Here is an 18216-nt window from a genome sequence, read left to right as displayed (position 1 = left end):
CAAATATGAATCTACAAAGCCAGAACATACGCTGTCATACACTAGAATACTCTTTTCAGGCCCGTTCGTTTTGTGGTGAGCAAACATTTAAATGGTTTCAGGTTGAACAGTAGTAGTTGTTGTCGGCTAACAAACTAGAAGAACAAAGGATATTTGGATTTGCATCTCGTCTGTGACCATCAGAGAAGAACAGATAGTAAAACAAATAAAGTATAATAAATAGGTAAATAATACCTGGATCGTTACACTTGAGGCAGTGATTATGTTCAATTCAATTTTATTTATATAGCGCCAAATCACAACAGCAGTCGCCTCAAGGCGCTTTATATTGTACAGTAGATTATGTGTTTGAAGCAGCAAAATTACTCTTCATCTGTTTCCTCTCTTTCAGGTCGCACCTGACTTCTTTGAGTATTTCCGAGCCCTGTACCCGATCTTGCGTTCTGACCCAACCCTGTGGTGCGTTTCTGCCTGGAACGATAATGGCAGAGACGCCTTGGTGGATTCGTCCAAAGCTGATCTCCTCTACAGAACAGACTTCTTCCCTGGTCTGGGCTGGATGCTGCTGAAAGAGATGTGGGATGAACTGGAGCCCAAATGGCCATCGGCCTTCTGGGACGACTGGATGCGTCAGCCGGAACAGCGCAAGGGCCGCTCCTGCATTCGGCCAGAAATCTCTCGGACTATCACCTTTGGCCGGAAAGGTGTGAGCTTAGGTCAATTCTTTGACCAGTACCTTCGTTATATTAAGCTAAACACTGAATTTGTGCCTTTTACCAAACTGGATTTGTCTTATTTGCTGAAAGAGAAGTATGAGGAAAATTTTATTAAAGAGGTTTATAGTGCCCCACTGGTAAAGATTGAGGATCTGCAACAAGGGGGCAGTTTAAGAGGACCCGGGCCGTACAGGGTGCAGTACTCCACCAGGGACAGCTTTAAAGTCTTTGCTCGAAATCTGGGAGTAATGGATGACTTAAAATCAGGAGTTCCTCGTACAGGTTATAGAGGTGTGGTCAACTTCCTGTACCGTGGTCGAAGGGTGTTCTTAGCTCCACCAGAGGGCTGGTCGCAGTATGACACCAGCTGGAGCTGAGAGACCCAGACGCGGTCCGAATGGTGTTGAAGAGGGGACAGAGCCTTAATCAGAGGAACACCCTCTCAGACCAAAGAATACGGTGGACGCAGGAGTTCAAAGTTGAACGTGGAGCTGGAAGGCCGAGCTTCTAAAACTGACGCTCATTGAGGATCGGCACATGTGGGCCACACAGACTTCAGAGCGGTCCCACTTTGGCTGAAGTCATACCATCCTTAAACTAAACGGCTGCTGTCGGCGTGCCTTGCTTTCTGGGCTCATTTTGTTTGGTGTATTTTCTCTTCTTGTGGCAAACTGGCCAAATATAGACTTGACATCACTTTCACATGTTTGCAGCAGCTACTGGTAATCATGTCATTATCAACAGTATGAGTGATGGTACACTGCAGTGGAGCCTGACAGGTATTAGATCAATGCAATTTTGTTTTTTTGGAGGGTTCTTAGTTTTGGCTAGTCTGTGATCCAGAAGAGTAAGCACCACTCTGCTAGATAAACTACGGTAACACATTTGTAATGACTCCCCAAGCATTTTGCTATGAACATTATCAATTTGCACATACTAGACAAAAAGTAAGCAGATACTGTGAAATCCTAGAATCGGTCAGACTCTGCGTTGAAAGCAAGCACACTAATCACCTTTCACACCTGGGAGAAATGAGTGTCCTATGTAACACCTTCTTATCCACCTCTTGGCTTCTGTAACACTTCTAGAAGGCATCACGCATTAGATTGTATATAAAAGATGGACACACTGAAGCCTTGAGCTGACCATTTTAAACATAAGCTGAACAAAATGAGGGGTCAGCCTGACTGTGCAGGGTTTTACGTCCACCTTCCTCCAGCTCACAGATGTGACTACAGAGACAAAAGCAGGGAAAAATGATTTGTGACCATGAACCGATTGAAGTAAATAAACAAAACTTCAATTGTTTTTACTTCTTTCCCCTTGATTTCCAGGCTGGAGATCTTGCTGCGTAACTGAGAACCAGTGCAGGCTCATGTGAAAATCAAAAGGTAGCCCAACAAGTAAAGCATGCTGTGATTTATCCTCCTCAGAATCATCAGGAAGGTTTTACTGAGTCCTTAAATCAAGAAACAGGTTTTTCAAGTTTTTGTGCAGCTGTCCCCTGCTGCCCTTTGGAAAGAATGCAGGCAACACGTGCATCTTTTATATACAGTCTGTGGTAGTAAACAGGCCATTTTAAGAGTTTAGGGAGATCAAAACAGTAGCTTGGATTGAGGACTAACTGACAACGGTGCAGTACTTGCTTTACTGTCTCTCAGTCATGAGGCTCAACATTTCTTACTGATCAGTGCTACAAATACAGAGGTGTGGATGCCAAATAACAAGATTTAGTCTGAAAAAGGTCTGAAGTCTAATAACAGTAATAATAGGTTTCAGATATAAAACAAGAGAGTACGCCTAAATATTGTTTCCACAAAGAATGAAGCTTTGGTGAGAAACCGCTGTTTTAATGAGGAGGTGACATTGTTAGAAGCATTTACACGGGACAAACAGCAGGTGTGTAAGTGCACGAAGTCTTCACTATCAAACCAACATAGGGTAACGAGACTCCTCAGAGGCCGTCATGCTGTCGAACTCTGATGAACTTCTGTGAATAATGTTAAAGTGTAGTTTGACAAGAAAGCCCCTGTGATACCTGCCCACAAACCCTCACGTAGGTCAGTCTGTGGGGATGGTTAGTGGCTTTCCTGGTTCAGAAAGCTGCTTAAAATTGGAGCTCTAATCCTGCTCAAGCAGAAGTCTAATCTTAAAAAGAAAAAGACAACTTTGAGTAGACCACCTGTCACTCCGGTGTGAATTACAGCCATGCTTTACTGGAAAAACACTAAATTTCAAAGGGTTACAGTGTTTTTCCACCACGCTTCCTTCAGGTGTGTCAATCTGTAGAAGGTTAATGAAGGATGTAAAGCTGCAAATTAACTTCAAATTTCACTGACATCATGATCGCCCTGAAACAGCTTCAAAGTGCAGTTTGTAGAAAAACCAACCAGTGTTTGATAGTTTCTGCAACAGGAAGTCTGTGAGGTAGCTACAGATGGTTATCACTGTACTGTAATTAGCTTTGGGAGATTATCTACATGATTGACTGATACCCATTTCTGTATGGTGATGTGTAAAACCACTGCCTGATGTGTTTATAACTTTATTACATTACAAATAAAATCCACTATTTTGATATTTGTCCACATATTGAAGGAAATTTTCAGTTCTCATATCCATGCGTGTCCACAGTGATCATTCTTCATTTGGAGCGTAATAGCGGCACTGACTGAAGATCACACTCAAAAGCACACAGGGCACTACACCCTATGTGACCAGACCACATCTAAAGAATGGAAAAAAATACAGACATTATTCTGTGTTGTGCCAAATGAGCTGTGATGAGACGTCTTCGTTCAGCTCCGTCAGTTATTTGGTTGATTCATAGAGTTAAGGTGGCCGACGCGCTGTGAAAAAACCTCTGTATGCAAGACTACCAGATACGATCGGGGCTCAAATTTAAAAGGCGCTGTTCACAAGTATACCTGGTCCAAGATGCTGTCTTCAACAAGGCTTGGATTTAAAAACAAACAAATATACAACAGATCGTACTAAAAGGTTGAAAGTAAAATCACAATGACTCACAAATCTAACCTAATTTTAACTCCAAATAATGATATTAAACATAAGAGATTCCTTTTGGAAACGATGGATGGGTGTGTGCTCTAGAGAAGGAATCAAACTTCCTGTCAGCAGTTAAAAATCCCACATGCATGATATTATGACGTTCAATTTACACCTATGCCGTAAATATTGGTGAAAGCACCATTAATGATATGTAGAGGTTTTAAAGAAAACTGTGCTGCCATCCTGACAAGTCAGTGTCAGACAATAACAAACACACTGTGCACGTATCCCAACAGCACGAGTGTGGATGTTGATTTAAAAAAAGAGGATGAAGAATAAAGGAGACCTTACCAGACAAACTTTATTCATCCACAGCAGTAAACAGTGCCTTTCTACTGTCAGTACTAAACTACCTCTGGTACTTCCACTCACACCTAAAAAAACAGATAACTTGAATTATATATTAACAAATACCGACATTAGAAACTTAAATATTATCATACAAAGTCTATTCTGAATCATTCCTGCAGAGGGAGCTGTGCCCCTGCTTTCTTCCTTTCAATAAGCACAGGCTTGGGTAAATATCTGCTGTTGGACATGCCAGGGTTTATACGAACAAAGTCTGCATCTTCCATCAGAGTAAAACTGCAAAGTGAATGGAAGTCCAACTGGAGCGTCCAGCTCATTTATCGTGCTGATTCAACTGCAGGAGCACACACACACACACAGTCAGTGTTGTTAGTTTGGATGAACCTTAAAATAATTCAAGAAACGAAAGAAGACTTACTGTACGAGGAGATGTCTATCTCTTCTGGCAGCTCGCCGATGTTCACCTCGAAGCGGTCCTGGACATCGTTGAGCGTGCGGGCGTCACCTTCATCAGACACAAATGTGATGGCCAGGCCTTTCGTTCCAAACCTGCCTGCTCGAGCAACCTACACCAACACACACCAGTGCAGCTGACCACTTTACCAACCAACCCTTCACTCCAGTGGCATCACAGTGCCCATACCACAGTATAAGACAATGTCGTATGGATTTGATAGAAGCCCTCTCCATGTTTTTCTTTCATCATTCTGGTACAGGTTAATGTTAGTGCTTTCCCAGAGTATTTGACCTGCCTTTTCTATTCTGAACCCGTGTTTGTCTTATGAAGTCCTATTTTAACAGAAGACTTCCTTCCAGCCTGGGTGCAGGACAGAGACCCTCCTTGCCACTCTTGGAATAAGCTACTGCCTGCTCAGCTGATTACAACATTAATAAATGCTTCACAACTGTGTCTATCTAATAAAGAGCTCAGATTCCTCAGTATCTCCTTAAATATGTATTTGTACATCCTCCAATAAGTCACAAATATGACCTTGTGCAGCTTTCACATATATTTCTATTATTCTTGTAGCCTGTCAGGTGAACAACACATGGATTGTCTCACCCTGTGAAGGTAAGTGTCAGAGTCTTCTGGCATGTCATAATTGAAGGCAATGTTGACTCTCTCAATGTCCATCCCTCGTCCAAACAGGTTGGTGGCCACCAGGATTCGCCTCTGGAAGTCCTTGAACTGCTGGTAGCGAGACAAACTACAGAGGACAATAAGTGAAGCTTGGTCTGTGTGCCACATATCCTCACATTGAAAAGTTTCATTATGTGTGTATTGGGCTGCTGAGTGCTGATCAACATCCCCACAGTACTGTGCAAATGTCCCCACACTGTTATCATCTTCAATGCCCTGTACCAACATAGAGCAGAGCAGCTATCTGAACGCTACTCCAACAGAGGTCGATTATCTTGTTAATAATTTTACCTCCTCACTACGTACGACTCTGGATACTGTAGCTCCTGTGAAAACTAAGGCCTCAAATCCGAAGTACCTGACTCCGTGGTATAATTCTCAAACACGTAGCCTAAAGCAGATAACTCGTAAGCTGGAGAGGAAATGGCGTGTCACAAATTTAGAGGATCATCATTTAGCCTGGAGAAATAGTTTGCTGCTTTATAAGAAAGCCCTCCGCAAAGCCAGAACATCTTACTATTCGTCACTGATTGAAGAAAATAAGAACAACCCCAGGTTTCTCTTCAGCACTGTAGCCAGGCTGACAAACAGTCAGAGCTCTACTGAGCCAACAATCCCTTTAACGTTAACTAGTAATGACTTCATGAACTTCTTCACAAATAAAATTTTTATCATTAGAGAAAAAATTACCAATAATCATCCCACAGATGTAATATTATCTACAGCTACTCTTAGTACCATCGATGTTAAGTTAGACTCTTTTTCTCCAATTGATCTTTCTGAGTTAACTTCAATAATTACTTCCTCCAAACCATCAACGTGTCTTTTAGACCCCATTCCTACAAAACTGCTCAAAGAAGTCCTGCCATTAATTAATGCTTCAATCTTAAATATGATCAACCTCTCTCTAATAATCGGCTATGTACCACAGGCCTTCAAGCTGGCTGTAGTTAAACCTTTACTTAAAAAGCATCTCTAGACCCAGCTGTCTTAGCTAATTATAGGCCAATCTCCAACCTTCCTTTCATATCAAACATCCTTGAAAGAGTAGTTGTCAAACAGCTAACAGATCATCTGCAGAGGAATGGCTTATTTGAAGAGTTTCAGTCAGGTTTCAGAGCTCATCACAGCACAGAAACAGCTTTAGTGAAGGTTACAAATGATCTTCTTATGGCCTCTGACAGTGGACTCATCTCTGTGCTTGTCCTGCTAGACCTCAGTGCAGCGTTCGATACTGTTGACCATAATATCCTATTAGAGCGATTAGAACATGCTGTAGGTATTACAGGTACTGCACTGCAGTGGTTTGTATCATATCTATCTAATAGACTCCAGTTTGTACATGTAAATGGAGAGTCCTCTTCACACACTGAGGTCAATTATGGTGTTCCACAGGGTTCAGTGCTAGGACCAATTCTGTTTACATTATACATGCTTCCCTTAGGCAGCATCATTAGAAGACATAGCATACATTTTCACTGCTATGCAGATGACACGCAGCTCTATCTATCCATGAAGCCAGGTAACACACACCAATTAGTTAAACTGCAGGAATGTCTTAAAGACATAAAGACCTGGATGGCCGCTAACTTTCTGCTTCTTAATTCAGATCAAACTGAGGTTATTGTACTCGGCCCTGAAAATCTTAGAAATATGGTATCTAAGCAGATCCTTACCCTGGATGGCATTACCTTGGCCTCCAGTAATGCTGTGAGGAACCTTGGAGTCATTTTTGACTCCACATGTCCTTCAATGCACATATTAAACAAATATGTAAGACTGCTTTCTTCCATTTGCGCAACATCTCTAAAATTAGAAATATCCTGTCTCAGAGTGACGCTGAAAAACTAGTTCATGCATTCATTACTTCCAGGCTGGACTACTGTAATTCATTATTATCAGGATGTCCTAAGAACTCCCTGAAAAGCCTTCAGCTAATCCAAAATGCTGCAGCAAGAGTCCTGACAGGGACTAGAAAGAGAGAGCATATTTCTCCTGTATTGGCTTCCTGTTAAATCCAGAATTGAATTCAAAATCCTGCTCCTCACATACAAGGTCTTAAATAATCAGGCCCCATCTTATCTTAATGACCTTGTAGTACCATATCACCCTATTAGAGCACTTCGCTCTCGCACTGCAGGCCTACTTGTTGTTCCTAGAGTATTTAAAAGTAGAATGGGAGGCAGAGCCTTCAGTTTTCAGGCCCCTCTTCTGTGGAACCAGCTTCCAGTTTGGATTTGGGAGACAGACACTATCTCTACTTTCAAGATTAGGCTTCAACCTTTCCTTTTTGCTAAAGCATATAGTTAGGGCTGGACCAGGTCACCCTGAATCCTCCCTTAGTTATGCTGCAATCCGGTTGTTCAGTCTGACGTCACTGGCCGTGTCTGGGCCTAAACTCCGCTGCAGGTCCATATATCAAACGATCACTGTGGCATTACTGAGAGTTGAAAAACTGTCTAAAGTCTTTCATCTTTAATAAAATGATCAGCGTTCTGCTCTACCAGGTGTAACAATTGAGTTTAACATCCAGGCATCCATGAAAACGGAATTTATGACATTTAACGGAGTTAGAAGTTAGCAGGAAGTTAGCTCGCTAGCTTCTATCTAAATACAATATAGCATGTCCTGACTGCGGGGTTTAGAAACAAATTCAAACGTACAGCTCTGCTATAACTTCCAACATAAATGAAGACAGAAAACTAAACAGCAGTGACGTTTGTAGGGTTACTGAAGTTGGGCTAGCTGGTATATAATGATGTGCTACGTGACCGCTAGCGACACAGCTATGTTAGCATAACATAAACAAGCTAACTTTTTTTTTTCCCACTCGATAAAAGTTAACGTGAGTGTTCTCGGTGGTCAGGAACAAATGTAATCGCATGGCAGGATGCTGTAAAAGGACTAAACTTCAGCCAGGAGAACAACTGAGATAATCCATCCACAATACCAGGTTAGTCATTCATATACTGCTGCATGGGCTGTGCTGTAGTTACATCGTAAGGTTTTAAAAACTGAGCTTAAATAAATGATTAGCAGTAATAAAAGCCGAGGGAAGTCAACAGTGATCACTGACTGTTTTAGGAGCTTTTTGAGATTAAATAGAAGAAAATACAAAACATTAAACATGTTAACAACACAAAAGCCATATTAAACGCAGACTACTTTAGGCCCGGAAGTAGGATTCGTCGCGTCATCACTGAACAACCGGATAGACGTAGGCTGCCGGGGATTCCCATGATGCATTGAGTTTTTCCTTTCCAGTCACCTTTCTCACTCACTATGTGTTAACAGACCTCTCTGCATCGAATCATATCTGTTATTAATCTCTGTCTCTCTTCCACAGCATGTCTTTATCCTGTCTTCCTTCTCTCACCCCAACAGGTCGCAGCAGATGGCCCCGCCCCTCCCTGAGCCTGGTTCTGCCGGAGGTTTCTTCCTGTTAAAAGGGAGTTTTTCCTTCCCACTGTCAAAGTGCTTGCTCATAGGGGGTCATATGATTGTTGGGTTTTTCTATGTACCTATGAAGCGCCTTGAGGCGACTTTTGTTGTGATTTGGCGCTATACAAATAAAATTGAATTGAATTGAACTCATGTCTTTACATTTTTCTTCCAATGACACACTTTCTTGGAATTTTTGAAGTGGTCTTGAGTAACAGCTCTCCAGCTTCCTGAAAGACTTTCAAAGTTTTTCTTGGACATCAGCTTTTTTCGAGTGTATTTATGGGATTTTTTCGTCACCGACATCAGTCAGACACTGATGCTGGATGAGAAGGACTGGCTCGTAAGTTTCCACATTAATTTTTGCCAAACAGAGTGTGGTTTCTGGCTCAGCTGCAGGAGAGGGGTGGAGCAGTGCTTAGAGGAGGCTGAAGGCCACCAGCTGTTCCTCATTGTTCCATCTTGTGTTTTGGTAGCACGCTAAGTCCATGAGTGTAGAGAGAGTGGAAGATGCAGAGACAGAGGAGGAGCTGAGTGTACAGTCATGTGTTCTGTCAGGCAGAGCTAAGAACTCTGTGCAGGCCAGTCAAGTTCTTCCACATCAAAGCTGCTTATTTATATGGACCTTGCTTTGTGCACTTGTTGATTATCTGACAGGAGGACCACAATATGTGTGTCTTCAACATTGTGTGTCTGACAAGGCGACGGGCACCACAAAGGACTGTCCTCTCCCCTTTCCTCTTCACCCTCTACACCACAGACCTTTTACTTTTAGATGATTCTGCGGTGGTTGGATGCATCAGTGAGGGTGATGAGTATCGGGCTGTGGTCGAGCAGAATCATCTGCAACTCAGCGTGGCAAAGACCAACGGATTTAGGAGAACCAGGAAACCTGTGACCCCTGTTTCAATCCAGGGGGTCGACGTGCAGGACTATAAATACCTCAGAGTACACCTGATAATAAATTGGAGTGGGTTAAAAACACCACTGCACTCTACAGGAAGGGCCAGAGTCGTCTCTGAGGTCTTTCAACATGTGTCGGACAACGCTCAGGTGTTTCTATGAGTCTGTTGTGGCCAGTGCCATCCTCTGTGCTGTTGCATGCTGGGACAGCAGGTTGAGGGTTTCAGATGCCAACAGACATGCTGTCACTCTACTTGTACAGTTTCCTCAAATTTTTGTGAAGGACCCAATGCACACTAGGCTAATATTTGTGGTCATCAATATTCAATTCAATTCAATTTTATTTATATAGCGCCAAATCACAACAACAGTCGCCTCAAGGCGCTTTATGTTGTACAGTAGATCGCACAATAATAAATACAGAGAAAAACCCAACAATCATATGACCCCCTATGAGCAAGCACTTTGGCGACAGTGGGAAGGAAAAACTCCCTTTTAACAGGAAGAAACCTCCGGCAGAACCAGGCTCAGGGAGGGGCGGGGCCATCTGCTGTGATTGGTTGGGGTGAGAGAAGGAAAACAGGATAAAGACATGCTGTGGAAGAGAGACAGAGATTAATAACAGATATGATTCGATGCAGAGAGGTCTGTTAACACATAGTGAGTGAGAAAGGTGACTGGAAGGGAAAAACTCAATGCATCATGGGAATCCCCGGCAGCCTACGTCTATTGCAGCATAACTAAGGGAGGATTCAGGGTCACCTGGTCCAGCCCTAACTATATGCTTTAGCAAAAAGGAGTGTTTGAAGCCTAATCTTGAAAGTAGAGATAGTGTCTGTCTCCCGAATCCAAACTGGAAGCTGGTTCCACAGAAGAGGGGCCTGAAAACTGAAGGCTCTGCCTCCCATTCTACTTTTAAATACTCTAGGAACAACAAGTAGGCCTGCAGTGTGAGAGCGAAGTGCTCTAATAGGGTGATATGGTACTACAAGGTCATTAAGATAAGATGGGGCCTGATTATTTAAGACCTTGTATGTGAGGAGCAGGATTTTGAATTCAATTCTGGATTTAACAGGAAGCCAATGAAGGGAAGCCAAAACAGGAGAAATCTGCTCTCTCTTTCTAGTCCCTGTCAGGACTCTTGCTGCAGCATTTTGGATCAGCTGAAGGCTTTTCAGGGAGGTTTTAGGACATCCTGATAATAAAGAATGTATGGAAAAGATCAGGAGGTCCAACAGTGAGTGCCTACAGCCATCGGTAAAACAAGGTAGCGACTCTGTCGTGGGCTGCAGTTCAGCCAGTGATGTTGGGGATCTTGTCAAAATTGATGGAATGATGAACGCAGGAAAGCACCATCATATTTTGATCCACCAGAAAGAGATTGCTTGGCAAGAGCTTCATGTTTCAGTTCGTCAATGATCCCAAACACCACGCCAATGCACTAAAACATACCTGGATATAAAAAACACACAATGGGACTATCAGTCATGGCCTCCCCAAACATTTGAATGTCCTTCAGGAAGCCTGGAGAACTGCTCCTGAATATTCTTAAAGGAAGCTGTCTCAGAGAGTTCAGACTGTGTTGAAGAATAAAGCTGGTCAGACTGTACAGACTCTGTGTTTTAATGTACTGTATTTCCTTTTATGGTATGTTTGCACGTTTCAATATATGCAATATAGACAGCACCATTGTCTTAACAAGTATGTAGAAACAATGGTTGGCTCAAGACTTTTGCACAGCACTGCATCTTAGAGCACATAAGACTATAAGAACTAATGCTTTACCCAATATAAAGAATGACCTCACTAACCAGTAAAAGTTATATTTGCTATGGTATAATCATCAGAACACATTAATTTAACAAAATAAAAGTGTCTGAGAGTGAAAAAAATAAAAGCCTCCTGCTTCCTTCTTCATAATATTATTATATAGTAGAAAGCATAAAGATGTGGGGTCCTTACTGTACAAAATAAAGTACCAACTGTTGTTGTGATTTGGTGCTATATAAATAAAACTGAATTGAATTGGCCACAAGAAAGAGACTGCAGCTGCATGGAGCTGTCAACTGAAAATGATTACATTTGAGCCATTTCCAAAAGGTTCACACTGAGCTTGTTATCCTCTGCCAAAAGAACAAGTAGAGTGAACACAATGAAAACATGGCAGTTCGGTGTTATCTGGAGAAATAAAATAGTAACAAACATTTATGGCGTCACCGCTCTCAGTTACCGTTCCTCCTGAGGCATCCCTCGATGGATGGCAATCGCTGGAAAGTTCTGCTCCACAAGCAGCTGAGCCAGAGCTACACACCGTTGGACGGACTTCACAAAGATCACCACCTGAGCGGCACAGCGACACAATCACTCAGCTACAGTGGACATTAAGTCCTGTCTGCTTCCTTTGTGTGTCTTTTTCACTGTGTGCGCCCCTCGTCAGCACTCAGAGACGATCGATCATTAACAGCTATTTATTACTTTACTACAAGTAGAATCAAAAAGTTTTCATGTAGAATAACACCAGGACAAAAGAGACAGAGAGAAACATGACAGGACAGCACCGTCAGCCATGCTTTTTGACACTCACTAGCGCTCGACTTGTTTCTTTGAAGTTCAGTGACAAGCTCGCAAACTGCGCGAGCAGAACTTGTTGATTAGTAGTTATGACACTGCTTTCCTGTTAGTTTCCTCCACATTCTGTTAGCTCTGCTGCTGATGTGGTAAAGACCTGTTGGCCCTGTTGTCAAATATACATGATTCAGGTATTAAAGTCACTACAGGGCTGATATCTAACATAAATACTGGGTGGGCGCACCTCTCACTCTAGTGGACCCTCACATACTCACATGACCAAAGTATATGGTTTCCCTCGCTCCCTCACACTGAAGCATAGTAAGGCCTTTAAGAGGACCATTATACTTTTCTGTCTGTACACACACATACTGTACATATCTTATTAAGTATTTCTTTAACTGTAAATGTGAGGAGATGTCTTCTGGCACACAGCCTAACCCTAACCCTTCTTTCTGAGAGGTGTAGCCAATCAGAAGAAGAATAGAGCCTGGTTTCAGGAAGTTGATGAGCTGAGGGGTTGCATACAAGTAACATTAATAACATTTATTATGATCTTTGAAATAACTAATGCTACTCTAGCAGGATCTGGAAGTGTGTACCACAGTAACATGCTTGTAAGACATGAACATAAAACGCAGCAATCTAATTCCCATCAACAGAAAAGCAAACAGACAAAACAAAAATGTCCACAGGGGGGTTAGGCTGTGGGGAAGGTATGGTGTGGGTACCTGATTGAACTCTAGTGCGTCCAGGAGGTCAAAGAGCTTTCTGTTTTTCTCATTATCCTTCAGCTTGACGTAGTACTGCTGCAGCCCATTCAGAGTTAGCTTGGTTTCATCATCTACAAAGATTTCCATCGGCTGGACCGGCAGGAGTTGGAAAGGGAGGTTGGCAAGATTCAGGGAAGAGCATAGTGTAAAAATAAGGAAATATGGAAGTGGGTTTATTTAAGGAGGTCAGACAGATTGTGGTAGCGTTACTGGAGAGTTTTAAAAGAGAGATAAGCAGTATACTGTATATATGTCTTACACTGCAAGACAGTACAATTATTTAAGGGCAGAAGGGAAACACATGAGACACCATGTGTCAGAGCGAAATCAGAGGGCACACAAAACATAATACAGTGGAAGTGAAAAGGAAGCAGTGAGGAGACAGAGGGAAGGCTTTGGTATAGGTAAGACACACACACACAGTTGTGTTTTCATATCTCTGTGGGGACATCTTATTGACATAATGCTTTCCCTAGCCCCTTACCCTAACCATGAAATATGAATGCCTGACCCTCAGCCTAAACCTAACCATGACCTAACTGTGACCCTGACACTAAAACAACATTTTGAGCCTCGAAAATCCCTTCAAATTTGTGGGGACGGGAACTTTGTCCCTATAAGAGCTGTTAGTCCCCACAAGTATAGTAAAACTCCACGTTTTGGTCTCCAGAAACATAAGTAAACACACACACACGCGCGAACACAAAGAGAACAGACTGGCTGGATCTCCCAGCTCAGTATATGAGCTGATTCTTAACTGGTTCTTTAAGCTACTCTACATCTAATATCACAGCAAGGGAACACAACCAGTGGTTGCTGCTGCTGCAACGAATCATTATTTCTATTATTGATTATCATTGATTAATCCTCATCTTTGCAGCTACAAGAAGATGACATTTACAGATAAGTACTGCTTACTAACTAGCCGAACCTTTCACAGTTACATTTGCATGGAAACATTAGTGAAGCACCAGGATTTCTGCAGGAATTGCTGGCAAATGTGGCTTAACTTCATCTTGTCACAATATGACTGCTATTAAAAGGGCTACCATATTTTCTATTGTAAGATCATTTGGTAAGTCATTCTGATTAAAGCATGTAAATGGCAAATGGACGGGTTCTCATATAACCCTTTTTTACTCTCCTAAAAACACAGCAGTGGTTTATTCAATGAGTCATCACTTTGAATGCTAAGGCTATGATCTACAAGCATCATACTATTGTTTCTTAGTTCATTTGCACTTCTTTGTCTTTATAAATCTTCTGTTTTCCTGCTCAGGATGAACAGGACACTGTGTAATATATATTTATTTTTTAAGTAGCTTTTCAGGTCGTATCAGTAGGAACCAGCAGTGAGTGTACGTTGTCAATTTGTATATGTGCTACATACATTTCGGCACTTACTGATGACATGGTGAACGTCATACAAAGTTGTTTTGATTTTTATTTTTGCATAAGATGAGTGAAAGCTACCACTGTTTCACTTTCATCTTACGCAAAAACTAACCAGGTTGGTTTTCAAATAAACTAGCTGAACTGCTTGAAGAGCCAGAAGATGAGTTCATTGGTGTCCTTGGCCCTTCTGAGTTATTGAGGTCTGATTTGAATCAATAAAACATCCAGCTATTGTGTTTTTCAATAGGACTGTTGAGGTCACTCAACAGTCCTATTGAAAGCCAATGTTGGGTTTTGAAGTACCTACACAACTGGAAATAAGAAGTCTAGTATCTTTGACCTGTAAAGGAGCTGCTAAAGTTAGGCTGCCCTCAGGCTTTAGATACCAGAATTCACAAGGTGTACTCACTCATATGATGATCCCAGTGTCTGAAATTTGGCTCTATTATGCAACATGTAACAGTTTAAAGCTACACTACCAGAATACATATCCCAGACAGGCCAGACAGTACTAGCTGAATAAAGTGAACTTGTTACAGGCATGTGGCTATTCCACAGCTGTTCATAAGCATGGCAATTTGGATATACACCCTCTGTCTAATCACCAGAAATTGTATGCCGCAGCTTTAAGCCAGGGTGAGCTACAGTTATGGTCATGTTTACAGGCTCTGTTGAAGGCTCAGTGCTGACCAGGTACAGCAGAAAAGAACTATCACTATGGCAGCAGACGTTTCCCCATGCAGTGAAAGGGATGTTTGGAGTAACACTTCTTTCTTGCTTGTGACTTGGACTCATGGAGGCTGAACATCGACTTGGACTTTGTTACCCACTGTTCCAGCAGGCGAAGGAGTAGTGGAGGTGTGGCGGGAACGGAAGATGCATGGCAGATGAAAGTGAAGGGGCGTATTTACATCTTGCATGAACTTTCTGCAGACTGGACGGATCTCTTTACTCAGGGTGGCGCTGAACATCATGACCTGCTTCTCGTGGGGAGTCATACGGAAAATCTCTTGGACATCTCGGCGCATGTCTAAGGAAGAGAACATTATTTACAGTGTATTACAAACTCATCTAGTTGCAGTGACGAAAGATTAAATAATGATGACTTAAGGCCCTTTCACATATGCACGCGCTGCACTCTGAAACCCATTTGTGTCTATTGTTTGCGCCACACAATAACGATTTCCCGCTGCACCGAGCAAAGTGCAGCGCAAGCACACTTGTGACGTATCTTTGTGTGAGGAACAGAAACGAAGCCTACTGCTGCGCTGAGTTCAACCACATGATGAAGGAGAACATTCTGTACGTATCAGAGTTCGGTGAACTGTTTGTCGCAGGTTCTGCAGACCTCAGAGGGAAGCAGTGTTGTGGAAACGACACACTCTTCAACAGTCGGGATAGTTACAAAGTTTCCTTTTTTATGAACCAGCGATACATGTTTTTATTAACATTTAAACATAATACAACACAAACTCTCTCGTACAGGATATAAAGTCAGAGAGACACATGTTTTGAAATGACAAGCAGTGAGTGCAGCGCATGGCCGATGTAAAAGGCCCTTCAAAAGAAAACGTTTTTGCTTCACTTCGCACCAAATGAATTGTCAAAAACACCAAGAAATCTATGACATCACATTTGAAAAACAATTAATTCCTAAAGTTTTTGTACAGTATTGAACAATCACATCACCCAACATCTAAAACTGCTGTTACACTGAGAAAAATAAACCCTAAGAGCTGCCAAGTCTAGGTTCTCGGTCATCCAGGTCATAGTAATCTAAGGAGCTTGGAAACAAATATGTAGGACTGCTTTCTTCCATTTGTGCAACATCTCTAAAATTAGAAATATCCTGTCTCCAGCTATTCGTATAGGGAAAAAAATTGTGTTTTGGAAATTGTGGCAGTCTCATGGCATAAATGTTATTAGTGACTTATTTAAAGATGGGGAAGTTATGTCCTATAAAGACCTTGTTCAAACATATATAAATTGGAAGGGAAGGAAAATTTCTGGAGATATTTGCAAATTAGACATTGAGTGATGTCGAAGTTCAGAAGGGGACATGAAAATCTTGTTCTAGATTTTATAAATATGCCTCAGAGCACCACACAGCATCATGTTTTTATAGGTTGGTAAACAATAATAGAAGTGGGCAATGTTTGAACATTAAAACCTTGTGGCAGATAGATTTAAATGCACCAATTTCAAATGAAAAATGGATGGGCATTTTGGCGGAAAATGGGAGTCATGTTAAGGAGGCGAAGAGCAAATGTATACAATATAAAATTTTGCATAGATATTATCATACTCCAACAAGATTACATTGTATGAAGCTTATGCCTGACTATCTCTGTTGGAAATGTAAAACTGAGGCAGGGACTTTCCTACATTGTTTTTGGGAATGTTCCCTTGTAGCTCCTTTTTGGAAGGAAGTCGTCACACTCTTAAAAGGTTGGTCAGGATTAGAAGTGCCCCTAACTGCCGAATTGTGTTTGTTGGGAGACCGTTCTCATATTCCAAGAATTCATAAAAATATTTTTACGGTTGTTATGGTCGGACTGGTAACTGCATCGAGGATTATCCTTAGGCACTGGAAGACTACAGTACGTCCTGAACTGAAAGATTGGATCAGAGCAATGGTAGCGACTGCTTCCTATGAGTCCATGCTGAATAAACTTAAAAATGATACAGAAGTCAGAGATGAACAGTGGGACTACTTCTGGAGCTATTTGGAGCAAACAGGAAATCATGACCATATCATAATTTGAAGGACTATTAACTGTGACCAATGTTATTTGCTTATTTCTGCGTTTCTTTTGTTGGAACTCATTGTTACTTACCCTTTTCTTTCTTTTAGACTTGTAAGGGCAGGGGTGAACACCAGCAGGTTTTTTTTTTGTTTTGTTTTGTTTTTGTCTTGTTTTGTTTTATTGTTGTTTTTTTTCTACTTCTCTTATATATATGTTTAAGTATGTGTTGCAAGATCAATAAAAAACTTAAATGTTAGAAATATCCTGTCTCAGAGTGACGCTGAAAAACTAGTTCATGCATTTATTACTTCCAGGCTGGACTACTGTAATTCTTTATTATCAGGATGTCCTAAAAACTCCCTGAAAAGCCTTCAGTTAATCCAAAATGCTGCAGCAAGAGTCCTGACAGGGACTAGAAAGAGAGAGCAGATTTCTCCTGTTTTGGCTTCCCTTCATTGGCTTCCTGTTAAATCCAGAATTGAATTCAAAATCCTGCTCCTCACATACAAGGTCTTAAATAATCAGGCCCCATCTTATCTTAATGACCTTGTAGTACCATATCACCCTATTAGAGCACTTCGCTCTCACACTGCAGGCCTACTTGTTGTTCCCAGAGTATTTAAAAGTAGAATGGGAGGCAGAGCCTTCAGTTTTCAGGCCCCTCTTCTGTGGAACCAGCTTCCAGTTTGGATTCAGGAGACAGACACTATCTCTACTTTCAAGATTAGGCTTCAAACTTTCCTTTTTGCTAAAGCATATAGTTAGGGCTGGACCAGGTGACCCTGAATCCTCCCTTAGTTATGCTGCAATAGACGTAGGCTGCCGGGGATTCCCATGATGCATTGAGTTTTTCCCTTCCAGTCACCTTTCTCACTCACTATGTGTTAACAGACCTCTCTGCATCGAATCATATCTGTTATTAATCTCTGTCTCTCTTCCACAGCATGTCTTTATCCTGTTTTCCTTCTCTCACCCCAACCAATCACAGCAGATGGCCCCGCCCCTCCCTGAGCCTGGTTCTGCCGGAGGTTTCTTCCTGTTAAAAGGGAGTTTTTCCTTCCCACTGTTGCCAAAGTGCTTGCTCATAGGGGGTCATATGATTGTTGGGTTTTTCTCTGTATGTATTATTGCAGGGTCTGCCTTACAATATAAAG

The 18216-nt window shown here is 41.8% G+C and overlaps 2 protein-coding genes across 9 annotated transcripts in view; one reads left to right on the top strand and one right to left on the bottom strand.

Moving 5' to 3' along the window:
• mgat1b (alpha-1,3-mannosyl-glycoprotein 2-beta-N-acetylglucosaminyltransferase b) overlaps nt 1–2693 on the top strand; it is a 15685-nt gene extending 12992 nt beyond the window's left edge. For both annotated transcript variants that reach the window (XM_003458517.5, XM_005463609.4), the window contains exon 3: nt 392–2693. In XM_003458517.5, the coding sequence (XP_003458565.1) occupies nt 392–1093 (702 nt within the window). In that variant the 3' untranslated portion in view covers nt 1094–2693. The remainder of the gene's footprint in view (nt 1–391) is intronic.
• The window catches only part of ddx39b (DEAD (Asp-Glu-Ala-Asp) box polypeptide 39B), a 25565-nt gene continuing 9794 nt past the window's right edge, over nt 2446–18216 (bottom strand). For 2 of the 7 annotated variants that reach the window (XM_019350777.2, XM_019350782.2), the window contains exons 6-11: nt 15227–15345; nt 12879–13010; nt 11810–11919; nt 5158–5302; nt 4513–4660; nt 2446–3444 (exon numbers count right to left, since the gene is read on the bottom strand). In XM_019350777.2, coding sequence (XP_019206322.1) covers nt 3419–3444; nt 4513–4660; nt 5158–5302; nt 11810–11919; nt 12879–13010; nt 15227–15345 — 680 coding nt within the window. In that variant the 3' untranslated portion in view covers nt 2446–3418. Of the gene's footprint in view, nt 3445–4068; nt 4429–4512; nt 4661–5157; nt 5303–11809; nt 11920–12878; nt 13011–15226; nt 15346–18216 lie in introns of those variants that run through there. The other 5 variants (XR_001223327.3, XM_019350780.2, XM_005463604.3 and 2 more) reach the window with 5 other exon arrangements.

Source organism: Oreochromis niloticus, linkage group LG22 (assembly GCF_001858045.2).
Source record: "Oreochromis niloticus isolate F11D_XX linkage group LG22, O_niloticus_UMD_NMBU, whole genome shotgun sequence".
NCBI classification, from domain to species: Eukaryota; Metazoa; Chordata; class Actinopteri; order Cichliformes; family Cichlidae; genus Oreochromis; species Oreochromis niloticus.
The sequence above is the reverse complement of the archived record's forward strand: the minus strand, read 5'-3'. Positions and strand labels throughout refer to the sequence as shown.